The sequence below is a fragment of the Physeter macrocephalus genome, chromosome 2 (genome assembly GCF_002837175.3).
Source record: "Physeter macrocephalus isolate SW-GA chromosome 2, ASM283717v5, whole genome shotgun sequence".
In the NCBI taxonomy this organism is placed as follows: Eukaryota; Metazoa; Chordata; class Mammalia; order Artiodactyla; family Physeteridae; genus Physeter; species Physeter macrocephalus.
Genome location: NC_041215.1, coordinates 13,210,117 through 13,225,917, shown reverse-complemented (window position 1 = coordinate 13,225,917; position 15,801 = coordinate 13,210,117). Strand labels below are relative to the sequence as shown.

The 15,801-nt window shown below is 42.5% G+C and overlaps 1 protein-coding gene across 2 annotated transcripts; it reads right to left on the bottom strand.

Moving 5' to 3' along the window:
* Nucleotides 1-341: 341 nt before the first annotated feature.
* Nucleotides 342-14,758, bottom strand: LOC102996146 (zinc finger protein 62 homolog). Of its 2 annotated transcripts, none has more exons than XM_028498685.1 (2): nt 14,695-14,758; nt 342-3,079 (listed from the first exon to the last, which is right to left on the bottom strand). In XM_028498685.1, coding segments are annotated over exons 1-2 (2,718 nt in total). In that variant the 5' UTR covers nt 14,696-14,758; the 3' UTR covers nt 342-362. The 2 variants fall into 2 exon arrangements, with proteins under 2 accessions (XP_028354486.1, XP_007101476.1); XM_007101414.4 differs by lacking the exon at nt 14,695-14,758 and adding an exon at nt 9,276-10,199.
* Nucleotides 14,759-15,801: the final 1,043 nt, after the last annotated feature.

Genomic DNA, 15,801 nt, shown 5'->3' with positions numbered 1-15,801 from the left:
TATTCACATAATTTACCCAAATATGAACTTTCTGATGGTGACTATGAGACTTCTAATTGAAGTCTTTTTCTCATCTGTGTTTTTTATGTCCAGAAATATCTATTTTGAAGGTTTTCTCATACTCCATAACTTTGATAGGTTTTATCCCCAGTACGAACTATTTTATATTCCATAAGGACTCAAATACTTTGACACTGGAACCTTCCTTGCTGGCTATGATTGAAAATCACAGAGAAAAAAATTACTCATGGTTTCACTTATACTATGTAAATTATAAGCCATGAACAAGGGCCTCAGACACTCTTACACTCATAAGATTTTTCTTCCATTTGGGTTCTCTAATCCTAGATAAGCTCTGCCTCCTACAGAGACATGCTAATCCTGGTCCCATCCAGAGCATTCCCTCCCTCGTGAGTTCTCTTCTGTGATGCGCTACTATGACTTCCCATATTTGTCACATTTAAAGATTCCTCCCCAATATGGGTTCTTTTATGCTTGGTGAGATTTGATCTGATATTGAAAGCCTTCCCACACTCGTTACATTGGTATGGTTTCTTTCCAGTGTGGATCCTTTTGTGTTGGTCAAGGACTGATCTGTAATTGAAGGATTTCCCACACTCACAATTATACGGCTGCTGCCCACTGTGGACACCTTTATGGTTGATAAGACTTGAGTGTGAGATGTATGCCTTCCCACACTCATCGCATCTATAAGGTTTCTCACCTGTGTGGATCCTTCTATGCACTGTGAGGCCTGAGCTGTTCCTGAATGCCTTCCCACACCTATCGCACACATAGGGTTTTTCCCCTGTATGGATCCTTTTGTGCTGAGAAAGGAGAGAGCTGTAACTAAAAGATTTCCCACACTCAACACATTTGAAGGGTTTCTCCCCAAGATGGACTCTTTTATGGCTTATAAGAGTTCTGCTTGAGAAAAAAGCTTTTCCACATTCATCACATGTGTAGGGTGTCTTGCCAGGGTGGGTACTTTTATGGTTAATAAGGCTTGAGTGTGAGATGTACGCTTTTCCACACACATCACATTCATAGGGCTTCTCACCAGTATGGATTCTTTTATGCACTTTAAGGCTTGAGTTGTTTCTGAAGACCTTCTCACACCTGTCACATTCATAAGGTTTCTCTCTAGTGTGGACCCTTCTGTGTTGAGAAAGGAGTGAGGTGTAATTAAAAGATTTCTCACACACATCGCATTTGTAGGGCTTCTCCCCAAGATGAATTTTTTTGTGATTTATAAGGGTTCGGTATGTGATGAAGGCTTTTTCACACTCATCACACTTATAGGGCTTTTCCCCAGGGTGTACACTTTTGTGATTTATAAGGCTTGAGAGTGAGATGTAGGCTTTCCCACATTCTTCACATTTGTAAGGTCTCTCCCCAGTGTGGATTCGTTTATGTACTTTAAGGCCTGAATTATTTCTGAAGGCTTTTCCACACTCATCACACCCAAAGGGTTTCTCCCTTGTATGAATCCTTTTATGCTGTTCAAGGGCAGAGCTGTAGTTGAAGGATTTCTCACAATAACTACATTTATAGGGCTTCTCCCCAAGATGGATTCCTTTGTGGTTTTTAAGGCTAGAGCGTGAGATATAGGCTTTTCCACACACATCACACTTATATGGTTTTTCCCCAGTATGAAGCCGCCTGTGGACTTTGAGTCCTGAATTGTTTCTGAAAGTTTTTCCACACACATCACATACATAAGGTCTCTCTCCAGTGTGAATCGTTTTATGCTGAAGAAGAAGCGAGTTATAACTGAATGATTTTCCACACTCCTTACATTCATGGGCTTTCTTCCCAGGGTGAATGCTTTTATGGACTGCAAGGCCTGAGCTATAGCTGAATGCTTTGCCACAGACATCACATTTGTAAGGTTTCTCTCCTGTGTGGATCCTTTTATGCACTATAAGGCCTGAGCTGTTCCTGAAGGCCTTCCCACATTCATCACATTCATAAGGTTTCTCTCCAGTGTGGATGACTTTATGCTGAATGAGGAGAGAGCTATAATTAAACGATTTCTCACACTCATCACATTTATAAGGTTTATCTCCAAAGTGGATGCTTTTATGATTTAGAAGTGTTCTGCAAGTAATGAAGGCCTTCCCACACTCATCACATTCATAGGGCTTCTCCCCTGTGTGAATCCTTTTGTGGACTCTAAGGCCAGAGCTATTACTGAAGGTTTTCCCACAGATGTCACATTCATAGGGCTTCTCACCTGTGTGGATCCTTTTGTGGACTCTGAGACCAGAGCTGTTCCTGAAGGCCTTCCCACACTCACCACATTCATAGGGCTTCTCCCCAGTGTGGATCCTTTTATGCTGGTCCAAAACAGAGCTATAATTGAAGGATTTTCCACACTCATCACACTTACAGTTCTTTTCCCCAGAATGGGTGCTTTTGTGGTTTATAAGGCTGGAGTAGGACATGTAGGCTTTCCCACATTCCTCACACTTGTACGGCTTCTCCCCAGTATGGATCCTCTTGTGGACTCGAAGGCTCGAGCTGCTCCGGAAAGTCCCTCCACAGTCATCACACTCATAGCGTTTTTCACCAGTGTGCATAATTTTATGTTGAACAAGTCGGGAATTATATTTGAAGGATTTCCCACAGTCATCACATTTATGTGATTTCTTAACACCACTGGTTTTCTGCTGTAGACTGGGATGAGAGTTTCCATTAATGCTCTCCATACATTTGCCTTGTTCACTGCTTTTCTGTTCTATACAGACAGGCTGCTGTGTAACATGTTTTGAGCTCAGATGTAAGCTTTTCTCAGATGCCTCATCTTCCTGTTCTGTCTTTATATTTGTTGTATTCTTGGTTTTGCCAATCTTTTCCCTGATGCCACTTTTGTCTTCCTTCATTCTTTTTCCCTCAGGCTTTTCCATCTGATTCTCTACCTTGCTATCCCAATCACAAGTTTCACCAACCTTAGATTCCTGCATATGATCCTTGTGAAGACCTTCCACTTTTGGCCACACAGATTCTGCATTTCCAATATTTTCACATTTTTCAGTTGATTCCTCATCCTCAGTGCCCCTCGTCTTCAAATGTGACACTAAACCAAGAAAATGAAAATGATACCTTCACTTTAGAAGAAACTGAAGGAATTACATCCAAATTCACTCATTCACTCAACAAATGTTTATTGACTACATGCTGTGTGATAGGTACCATTTTTAACTGCTGGGGATACAGTGGTGGACATGCCAAAATTTCTGTCCCTGTGGAGCTAATGCTAAAATGCTAGAGCCCTGGATTGTCAATGGAACAGAGAGCTTTTCTATTCTTGCACAACAGGTTAGAATGAGGGCAAGTTGAAACGGGTTGGAATGACGCACAGAACCAAAGGCAACATTGATCAATTTCTGAAAAATGCCACCTAGTCTTGGAAAAACAAACAGTGGGTAGAAGTAATTTCTGAAAAATAGGAGACTGAAAGAGTAATAAAACAAAAGCTAAGAAGACGTAATCAGCAGAGGGCAGGCAAGCAAAACGAAAGGAGAAATCAGTACATGAGTAGAGGTATTGGGGAATTGGTTATGAAATCATGAGGACAGTCATGTCAGACATGAGAAAGAAAACAAGCTGCTGCTGCCTGTCATTGGTGTGGTCCTCCTAGATTTCCCTTCCAAGGAAAACACTGACCCTGGAGAGCGGTTAGTCAGGGAGGAACTCTATATGGAAGAACACACTCTGGCTTGACAGGCAGAGGCTTTCACTCCTACTTTATGAACAGGCTAACTGCAGTCAGAGCATATCAAAGATCAGAAGGTAAAACACAAACCATCAAGCAAAGGATAATAATACTGCCTAGGTTCAAATACCTAGCTGTATGACCTCAAGAAAGTTATTTAACCTCTTTATGCCACAGTTTCCTCATCTGTAAAATGAGGGCAACAGAATTGTTTTATTACATTAAATAACATATATAAGGTATGGAGAAAAATGCCAGTCACTTGGGTAGTTCTATATGCTATACCATCTACTTTATTATTTAATCAAGGTCAGGTTACTGGATCAGGGCTAGAACCTGAGGATAAACCACAGGACTCAGGAAAGGTAAACCCCTTCTCAAAGCAGATTTTAGGGCCCAGGCAGTGACTCTCTGTTCCCCTGAAGGCACTCTACACACAGCTGGCACTCCATCAGCATCCACCTGCTAAAAGACTGACTCTTGAGAACAAAAGAAACAGTTCTAAACTAGTTGTTCCCCAACCTTAGACACTTAAGACATTTGTGATTAGACTTAGTTAAAATTCAGACTTCCCCTCTTACCCTGGGTATCAGACCCTCTTGGTTGGTACTCTGTAGTTCTACTTAGAAACTATATGTGAACATTTGACGAGAAATCAAGGGCACTAAAAGTAAGATATATACTCTGGAGTAGACACATATAAAGAATCACACTCATGATCGAACTTATGCTTATGGGATTGGAATGATGGACTCTGAATTAAAATTAACAGAACAGGAGGAGCTAGGAACCCAGAATATCACCAGGAAGATAAAATAAAGAATCACTCAGCAGACATTTTAAAAAGGTGGTTCACCTGAGAAAGCTTCACAAAATGACTATTAAGTAATATTAGGTAAAAGATCATTAGAAGTCACTGAGGAATGCTGACATGACCTAGTTTCTTGCTCCCTTTCTTTACTACCTTGGGCAGAGCAGTCCATGCCATTTAAAATGTGAGTGCTACTGGGTGGGCAGTGGAATTCCAAACCATCAACAGCAACACACCTTTCATCTGAATCCTGCTCCCATCACATCAGGGACCCTGCTCCACCCATTCCCTTTGGCCTTGGCCCCTCCACCTCTACTCACCCTCAGCCCTGAGAAGAGAAAGATGTTCAAGTTTCTACAGCCATAAAACTAATCCCCTAAAACTGCCAGGGAAACACACAAAATTTCTCAGGGGGAAAAAAAGAAAAGGAAGAGCTACAAGGGAGGAGAACTAACCATACTAGATATCTAAATATGACAAAAGGCTGCTATAACTAAAACAGTGTGGTATTGGTATATAAATAAACAGAATAGAATAAAAATTCAGAATACTCTCAATTACACATAGAAATCAAGTATATGATAAAGATGGTATATCAAATTATTGAGGCAAAAACGGTCTTTTTAATAGTGTTGGAACAAGTATAAAGCCATTTGGAAAAAAATAAAATTAGATCTATTCTTTACACCATTCACAGGAATAAAACTCCAAACGTAGCAGATCTCTAAATATTAAAAACACTATACAAATGCTAGAAGAAAACATGGGTGAATGCCTCCATAACCTAAGTATAGGGAAAGTTTTCTATGACCCAGATGCAATAAACGAAAAGATTAATAAATTGGACTATATAGAAATAAAAGTAAAATTGCATGGCAAAAATATCATAAGCAAAATCAACAAATAAATGACAAGGTGGAAGAAAATATTTGCAACATACATCATATATAAGTGCTTATGTAAGTGATAATATCTCTAATATACAAAGAATTTTTAAAAGTTGAAGAAAAGGGCTTCCCTGGTGGCGCAGTGGTTGAGAGTCCGCCTGCCGATGCAGGGGACGTGGGTTTGTGCCCTGGTCTGGGAGGATCCCACATGCCGCGGAGTGACTGGGCCCATAAGCCATGGCCACTGAGCCTGCGCGTCCAGAGCCTGTGCTCCGCAACGGGAGAGGCCACAACAGTGAGAGGCCCGCGTACCGCAAAAAAAAAAAAAAAAGTTGAAGAAAAAGAGACTAAAAATCCTACAGAAAAATGGGCAAAAGACATGAAGACAATTCACAAAAAGAAAAACTAAAATGGCCCTTAAACATGTTTTCAATTTCACTCGTAATAAGAGAAATGCAAATAAGAACTATACAAAGATCCCCTTTCTCATCTATCAGATTGGCAAATATTCAAAAACTTAACAATATGCTCTGTGGGTGAGGTTGTGGGGAAACAGGCATTCTCATCCATTACTGGGAATGCAAACTGGCATAACCCCTGTTGAAGGAAATTTGCCAATATCTACACAACTATGTATGCATTATTCTTTAATCGAGAAATCCCATCTAGGAATTCAAACCAAAGATACACTTCCAACAATACAAAAGTATATATGCATAAAGTTATTCGTCATAGCCTTATTTTTAATTACAAAGTTTGGAAAACTACCTACATGTCCAAGCACAGAAGACTGGTTAAATAAACTACAGCACATATACACACTGGAGAACTAAAAAAGAATGAGGAACATTTCTATAAATTGATAGGAAGCAATTTCCATGATAGGTTGTAAAGTAAAAAAAAAGCATATATGCTATATTCTATGTAAGAAAATAAAAAAACAAGCATGCAGCTGCTTATCTTTTCAGTAATGAGAGAATCCACAGAACAGTGAAGCCTGTTACCTATAAGGGGTAGGGCGGGGGAACAGAACAGAAGGGAGAGGGGAGAGAGATGCTCAGAGTACAGCTTTTTGTATAGTCTTTACTCATGGAAGCATGATCATGTTCTGCAGATTCAAAGAATAAAATTAAATCAGGGCTTCCCTGGTGGCGCAGCGGTTGCGCGTCCGCCTGCCGATGCAGGGGAACCGGGTTCGCGCCCCGGTCTGGGAGGATCCCACATGCCGCGGAGCGGCTGGGCCCGTGAGCCATGGCCGCTGAGCCTGCGCGTCCGCAGCCTGTGCTCCGCAACGGGAGAGGCCACAGCAGAGGGAGGCCCGCATACCACAAAAAAAAAAAAAAAAAAAAAAAAAAAAATTAAATCAGTGAGAAAACTGGACAACAGGAAAGTGAAACCAGAACGTGAACAGAAACAAATTAACTCATTTGTGTTTCACATGAATACCATAATAAGAAGGAAACAAAAAGAAACAAAGCGGGCTTCCCTGGTGGCGCAGTGGTTGAGAATCTGCCTGCCAATGCAGGCGACAGGGGTTCGAGCCCTGGTCTGGGAAGATCCCACATGCCGTGGAGCAACTGGGCCCATGAGCCACAACTACTGAGCCTGTGCGTCTGGAGCCTGTGCTTCACAACAAGAGAGGCCGTGATAGTGAGAGGCCCACGCACCGTGATGAAGAGTGGCCCCTGCTCACCGCAACTAGAAAAAGCCCTCACACAGAAACGAAGATCCAACACAGCCAAAAATAAATAAATAAATTTATTTAAAAAAAAAAACAAACAAAGAACTAACCCATGTCACTTGGGTACATAGTATGTGACTATACTAGCACCGTGATGAAGAGTGGTCCCTGCTCACCGCAACTAGAAAAAGCCCTCACACAGAAACGAAGATCCAACACAGCCAAAAATAAATAAATAAATTTATTTAAAAAAAAAAACAAACAAAGAACTAACCCATGTCACTTGGGTACATAGTATGTGACTATACTATATACTCTCAGTCTTGGGAAGGCTGAAGGGGGAAGTGGGGAAGAGCTGCAAACAATCCTTTTTAGTAGGTTTGCTTTCTGTAGTGGAATGGGCAAAGCAATTCAGAAACAGTTTTAGATCTATTATGAGACTGAGTAAATGTGTTGATTTAGTTGAGAGCCAGGACCCTCCTGGAGGAAGAAGGAATATAAAAATATGGAACAGGGGAAGATAAGAAAGAACCCTTTGTGGACAAATTGGAGGTACTGGTGTGAACTCATGATTTCTAAATTATATATAAATGTGCACATCATATAAATGTATATTCACATGTATTTAAATTTGTATGTATACGTGTGTAAATGTACATATATTCTCTAGCTCTGTCTGCTGATAGCTAAGAAGCAAAAATACCTGAGTTAACGAGCAGACATCTAGCACCTTGTTCTGTGTCTCTACTACCATAACCTAGCAAAAGGAAGAAGGAGGATTCCAGGCTGGGGGCAGGATAGGTACAAAAGGAGCTGAGACATCCTGTTATGCCAGCAAATAAGGAGATGCTTAAAACAAAACAAAAATGTGGGCACAAGACCCAGCTTCAACATCGAATTTAGGCTCCATAATAATTATGTAAAGAATTGTAAGCCATTGAAAATAGGATTTCATGAGTCCATACAGGCACAAACAGGGGAGAAAGGGAGGCCTCTTGCTGACAGCAGAATGCCAGGGCCAGTGGTAAATGTGGAGGGAGTAGTAGAGTTGCAAGAAAAAACTCAGCATTCTGCAACGATCAAGGTTGGATCAGGGGAGAATTATCAATGCATTCTAAATCTAGGGGGAAATTCTGACAAGGAGCAGGATATATGCATGGTCTTAAAATATTCCCCCATAGACCGCAAGGGGTAAAACAGTAATTACACAGTGGAGAGTCTTGGCTAGGGGTCTTAAGTTAATATTGCCAGTGGGGGCAGATAAACATCACGTGCTTCCAGAAGTGATGCCCTGAGAAGGACACATCACCTATAAGAATGCATTACCTGAAATGAAACAAGGAAACATCAGGTAGATCAGATAAATCCAAAATAAAGAACATTCTACTAAAAGCTATTTGTATTCTTCAAAAATGTCATTTTCATAAAAGACAAAGAAAGGCTACAGAAATGTTCCATATGAAAGAAGTCTGCAGAGATTTGACCACAAATTCAATACCTGACCTCACCTGGGTATGTAGTGAAGGGACAAGCTTTATAAAAAATAATTGGGCTTCCCTGGTGGCGCAGTGGTTGAGAGTCTGCCTGCCAATTCAGGGGACATGGGTTTGTGCCCTGGTCTGGGAAGATCCCACATGCCACGGAGCGGCTTGGCCTGTGAGCCATGGCCGCTGAGCCTGCGTGTCCAGAGCCTGTGCTCCGCAACGGGAGAGGCCACAACAGTGAGAGGCCCGCATACCGCAAAAAAAAAAAAAAAAAAAAAAAATAATAATAATAATAATCGTGCCAACTGATGGAACTGGAGTATGTATGATAAGTTAGGTAAAAGTAATATCAACTTTAAATTTATTCAAGTTGACAATTATACTGTAGTTATGCAAGAGAATATCCCTATAAATATACACTGAAGTGTTTAGGGATAAAGGGCCATGCATGATGTACGTAAGTTACCCTCAAATGGTTTAGGAAAAAAACAGATAGATAGATAGATGGATAGATATGCGTGAAAGAGCAAGAGAGAGAAGACAAAATAAAGTAGAATGTTAACCACAGGTAAATGAGTAAAGGGTATTTTTTTCACTATTCTTACTCTTGAAATTTTTCTGTATTTTTGAAATTATTTCCAAATAAAAAGTTTAAAAATGTCAAAATGTAAATTTAAAATTCTCTCAACTATACCTTCCCCTCCAGGTACTGCTTTCGCCATCCTGTCTCCTGTTCACAGTTGTGTCTTGGAAAAGTGGTCTTCATGTCCCGTCTCCCCTCATGCCTCATCTATTTAATCTGAATTCTTCCACTCAGACCATGCTGCATTAGCTTCTTCAGGGCCAGGTGCTGACTCCCCTGCCTGCTAGCCCTTGGATGTTCCTGGCTCCCTGTTCCGTCTTGAACTTCTCCTCTTGTGACTCTACATGCTCTCCCTGGGCAGTCCCATATATATGCGTGGCTCCTACAAGCTGTCTTATAGAACCTCATCTCTGGCCCACACTCCTCTCTTCAATCATAAAGCCTCATATCCACCCGTCTCGGGCACTTCTCTTTCCCTCACCACTCCACATCCAAAAGACCGCTTAAGACCAGCTGATTCCACTGCCTACACAGTTCTCATGTCATCACCCCCCACTCCATTCCCACTGCTAGGGCCTTAGTTTAAGCCCTCCTAAATTCCCTTCTGAACTCCTGCCATAGTCTCCCTACCTTCGTTCTTATCCCTTTCCAATTCTCTTCCAATAACTGTCAAGAATTTTGTAAAATGCAAACGTGAACACTCCCCAGTGGGTGTTCCCAGGCTACCTAGTGTGCTTGAAGCCTTCTGCATCTGGCCAGCTGAAATGACTTGCTAAACACCAAAGGGGCCATGCTAATTCACCCCTTGCTGACACCAAACTTACTAATGCTTGACCCAGATGGACCCTTTCCCCTCTCTCTGACAGGCTAATTCTCAGTTCCCTTCATGTCCTCTCGGATTCCTTGTTTGATTGGCTGCTGACTGGCCAGGTCTACATGAAATCACAAATACTTCACTGTTTACCTCTCTAACCTAGGCAGACTCCAGGAGTCTCCCTGTTCTAGCCCTGCTTAACCTCCTCTGTTTGGGTGGAAGCGGAGTTTCCCATCATCTGATTGTAGTTCATCCAATCCCCTTAATGACAAGTCAAAACAGAGCAATATAAATGTGTAGCTTCATTGAAAACGATGGTTTGCAATGAAATTCATATTAATCAATACTAAGACTAAGAAAAGTTCAGTCAAAAACACAGGCAGAAAAGCACTAAAACATAATGATGGTATTAGAAGTGGGAAGTCTGTGGGAGATACTTAGGTTATGAGAGTGGAGCCTTCATGAATGGGATTAGTGTTCTTAAAAAAGAGATACCACAGAGACCCCTTGGGGCCTTGGTCTTCGACTTCCCAGCATCCAGAACTATGTAAAATAAATTTGTTGTTTATAAGCCACTTAGTCTGTGGTATTTTGTTATAGCAGCCCATAAGGACTAAGACAGCTGCTAAATTATAAAGACAGTCAAGAGAATAACAAAATATTAAGTTATCCTTACAAACAATACTGAAGATACATTCTAGTAGCTCAGTTATCTCTGCGACTGCGTGTTGCCCAGCAAACTTATATAATGATCCATATCCTACTTTTCTCTCCAGCCACTGGGCTAGTCCTAGGGACACAGAGATGGATAAAACAAGTCCTGGCCAATAGGACTTGCAAACTAGTATGAGAGTCTGGCAGGAAAACAACCAACACATGATAAAAATGGCAGACACTAGTCATGGATGAGGGAAGAATGGGTAGGGATAGACTCTGCTTCAAAGAACCAGGAAGAGCTTCAGGAAGAGAGGAATAGTTCTAACAGAGGGAAGAGCAGGTGCAAAGGGGCTGGTGTCCACCACCCTCTGTACATCTGGAACAGAAGATGGCAGGCACAGCTGGATAAGTGGGCAAAAATAAGGGCTGCACCAGGCTCTGCCCATCATACTAAGGAGTCCAGACTTGATCCCGAGAGGTTTTAGGCAAAGAGGGACAAACTCGGATATGCATTTTGAAAGATCACTTATTTGATCAAATCAGGAGTTAGTAAAGGGCCAGAGAGAAAACATTTTAGGTTTCATTGGCCACATACAACTCTATTACTTGTTTTTCTTTTCCTTTTTTTCTCTTTGCTTTGCTTTTTAACATCCCTTTAAAAATGTAAAAACCGGGCTTCCCTGGTGGCGCGGTGGTTGAGAGTCCGCCTGCCGATGCAGGGGACGCGGGTTCGTGCCCCGGTCTGGGGAGGGAAGCCCCGGATATGCATTTTGAAAGATCACTTATTTGATCAAATCAGGAGTTAGTAAAGGGCCAGAGAGAAAACATTTTAGGTTTCATTGGCCACATACAACTCTATTACTTGTTTTTCTTTTCCTTTTTTTCTCTTTGCTTTGCTTTTTAACATCCCTTTAAAAATGTAAAAACCGGGCTTCCCTGGTGGCGCGGTGGTTGAGAGTCCGCCTGCCGATGCAGGGGATGCGGGTTCGTGCCCCGGTCTGGGGGGAATCCCACATGCCGCGGTGCGGCTGGGCCCGTGACCCATGGCCGCTGAGCCTGCGCGTCCGGAGCCTGTGCTCCGCGACGGGAGAGACCGCAACAGTGAGAGGCCCGCGTACCGCAAAAAAAAACAAACAAACAAACGAAAAAACGTAAAAACCATTCTCAGCTTGCAGGCCCTACAAAAACAGACCATAGACCCAGAAGTCTACCAATTCCTGTTAGATAAAAATCAAGGAATCAGAATTAATTTAGGATGGTGTGAGATAATGGCATTGTTGCCATTATCTTTTTTTTTTTTTTAAGACTAAAGTATGCTAGGATAAAATGGCATGATGTCTGGAATTTCCTTTAAAATACTTCAACAAAGAAAAATGAAAAAGGGAAAAGGGAAACAAATGTAGCCAAATCCTAATAATTATTGAATCTGAGTGATGGATGTATGGAGTTCACTGTACTATTCTACTTTCCTGTTATGTTTACATTTTTTCATAATATAAAATTAAAAGAAATACAGATCACTCATACTAGTTGCAATGGGAGACTGGATTGGGGGCGGGGGTAGAACTGAGTCCTGCAGTCTAGAAGGAGGTTATTATAATCCAATCAAGACTGATAGGTGGCTAGCTCATGTGTCCCCTATGACACAAGAAAGGAATTGCTCCAAAAGCACAACTCCTGCATAAAGAGAGGGACAGACAGCATAAAAGTTCTCAAAGCTGATGATGGGGAATGCCTCTCTAATCAGTTTTCAACAGAGAGAACTGGTTACATCCCAATAACCTAGTTACATCAGTTAAAAGTTTCAGCCACAGAAAGCCATCCACTCCTTCCGAACTACACATGACCCACACCTCTGGGCAAATATGTGTGTTTCATGCTGTTCATATTCCACCACCAATGCCTAGAAAAGAACATGCAGATAGTAAGAATCTGTCCGTAATTCTTACTATCCCTGCCCAGGAGAGTCAGGAGCCACTTCTCAAGAGAGTAGACAACTCACAAGAGAGGAACTGTGGCTCACTCTTGTTGAAAATTCCTGCCTTAACAACAGACTTCAATAAGCAACAGGTGCAACACCTGCAGCTACCGTGGATTTCCAGAGTACCAACCACATTCCACAAATCAATCTACCATCTGAATTATGTGTCTTAAGTTCTTGGGTATTATACTGGACTTGGAGGTGACCAGAGAAAGAAAAAGAGAAAATAAGAGGGAATGTGAGGGTAAAATGCTTACCAACTCAGAAGACAGAAGTGGGAGGATGGGACAAATGAAAGATGAGACTAAGGAGTGAGAAAAGTGATATGCAGATGGAAAGAGAGAGAGTACGATTTGTGATTTAGTTATTGCATTAAGTTTACGAGTATCAGAATTGTAATTGGTTAACATAAGTTGGTTCTACTGCTTAATCCTTATGATTAAAGGTGATTTTTCCTTAAAGTAAAAAATGAAATAGAGCACTCTCAAACTCGGTAGAGGAGAAGAGATTTCTAGTCATCCTAAGGAATAAGGTAAGCAAAGGAGATTTTCTGAAGCTAAAGGGGAAAAGACTGGCTTGAAGACAGTCATTAATAGATGGTTGATTAGGCTACTGTAAGGCTAAGTATCATAAACACAAGTATCAGGAGAGAAAAGCTACTTGGTTTAATTTGTTCTTTAAACACTCTACATGACTTATTATAAAAATGTATTGACATATTTAACAATCTACCAATAACTGGCAGAGTTAATGTAAAACAAAATTTTTTCATCGTTGTTAATCCCTTCTTTAAAAACCCTTGCTCAGATAAGCCCTGGTACAATGTCCCTTGGTGTGCCATTGTTTGATGTAACAAAGAAACTGGAAACAACGCAAATGGCCTGAATAGATCTAAAAAATTACAGGACATCCAAAACATCCAAACAATGTCCAGTCCAATACCACAGCAATGTATTAAAAAAAAAAAAAAAAAAAGCTCTTTGTGTTCTGATGACCTCTAACATAGATTTACCAAAAGAAGCAAGGGGCAGAACTCTGAACAGTACCTTACCACCTGTGTAAAAAAAGGAGGAACTAACTACATTCAAATCTGCCAGTGTTTGCATAAAGAAACTCCAGGAAGATACACTCAAATAACCTAACAAATGTGGTTGGTTATCTACTGGGGTTGGGCCTAGGCAGACGGCTGGGCAGAAGAAAACCTTTTCACTGACATCTTTTCATATTTTTAATATCTGAACCATATGAATACATTACATAGACAAAAACTTATTTAAGAAAAAATCCTCGTGCTTTCAAAAAGAAAACACTCCTGGTGGCCTCCTAGTCCAAAAGTCTTAGAGCAGCACACCCAGCCCCGGCATTCCCCATTCCTAATTCACATCCCCACGCCTGGGCTCCCACAGGCTGTCCCCAGGTCTAGGAGCCTCCTCGACCTTCTTCTCCCTGGGACCTAGTCAATTCCTTCTCATCTTGTGAGAGGCAACTACAGGCAGCCTGATCCCGTCTGTAAAACAGGAGAGCTCCCCTACGGCGAAGGCCGAGAAGCGCCTCCCAGCGGCTCGATCCACACTTGCGGTAAGAGTCTCTCAACATCACTGCCCCATCAAAGAAAAATAAAGGGGGGGGGGAAATCCCTCCAAAGCTTGTATTCACTCTCAAATCCCAGGGCCAAACTGAACTGCCACGAGGGCTTATTTTAAAGCACTAATTTTCAGGGTTCCCCTCCCGCCCGAAACAGCAGCGAAGAGTTGAAAAACACGGGTGCGGGGTCCCAGCCCTTCTGCACGTACCGGGCAACCCCAACCCGACCCTGCCCCGCTCGGACAGCCGGAGGTGGGGCGCGCAAGGAGCCCATTATATTCCAGGGGCGCGCCCTAAACGCCTCGGCCGGCCCGAAATCTTCCCTCCCCTCCACTTCCCCGGAACGCGCTTGCTAATGCATGTGTGGGGAGGGGGCGCGCTTCCTCCCGGATCCCGCCCGAGACCCGAGGGGTAGCTAGGACCCTGCCAAGAAGGGAAGGGCGTGGCAGGCTAGGGCCGGGGGCGGGAGCCCGGGCGGCCTCGGACTCACGTACTGGCTGTGGGGGCACCGCGGGAGCCCGGCCGCCGGCGGGACAAAAGCGCTGACGGCCCGACCGGAATAACTCAGGCCGGCTCTGGGGCACTTCCGAGTCCTCTCTGGGAGGTTGGAGGACTGACTCGATGATAGTATCCGTTTCGGGCACGTGACCCGAGGTGCTCCGCGACAGCATGGGCGCTGAGGGAGTATTGTCCCTTTACTATCAAGATAAATCTAGTGCTCGTTGTGGCGCGAGCAGGGGGCGAACTGACGAAGTTCCAGTTTTCAAGGACTTAACGTTCCAGGGTGGGGCAGACAATAAAGCAAATAAGTGGCTCGGTAGAATAAACACCTGATGACCTCTGTATTTGAACGTAACTTGTTACAAAGTGAGGCTGCGTGGGCGACCCCGGGAGGGAGGAATAAGGGCAGAGGAGAGGGCGGGGACTGGGGCCCCTGAGGGTCTTAACAGGAGCGGGCGCGGCGACTGGAGAGCTCCTGCTCTCAGAGCGAAGCGAAGCTCTCCCGGACGGGCAGCTCAGAGACCAGACCTGATTCCCAACTCTGCAGCGGCGGCAGCGGGGCAGTGACCTCCGGTGTCGGCTTCTGAAACCCCAGCTTGAAATGACTGAAGAGCGATCCTTTCTTTAAAGTAACATCTAAATATCTTTTATCTTAAGTTTAAGTAATTGCAGAAGACATCTTGAGGGCACATTGTGAATACTGACATTTAAAAAAAACAACCACCAAACTGCTTCTACCAAACTGCTTCTCATTCTTTAAGACGCATCCAAAGGACTCTAAATACGTGACGATTTGATACTATTATCCATTTTATACAGTCAGGAGTTTTACATCTTTTTGGGTATTTTCCTTGAACCTATATCTTTATGTCCCTCACAGGGTTTTTATCCTAATCTAAAATATTTTAGTTCTATGTGCATCACTGAATTTGATTCTAATGTAAAATGGTTTTCTGCTTTAAGTCTTATCGTTCACCCTAGCATGCATTTCCATAACAAAATTAGAAGTTTACAGTTTTTTTCTCGTGTTAAATATTTTCTGAATTATTAATAAAAGTATATATATTGCACAATATTACTATCAATTCTTAGACAAAAAG

Coding starts and splice junctions, on each gene's coding strand:
- LOC102996146 (XM_007101414.4), bottom strand. CDS start 9,303: ATGGCGAAAGCAGTACCTGGAGGGGAAG. Junction 3,080..9,275: donor AGCAGTACCTGGAGGGGAAG/GTATAGTTGAGA, acceptor TTCTTGGTTTAG/TGTCACATTTGAAGACGAGG.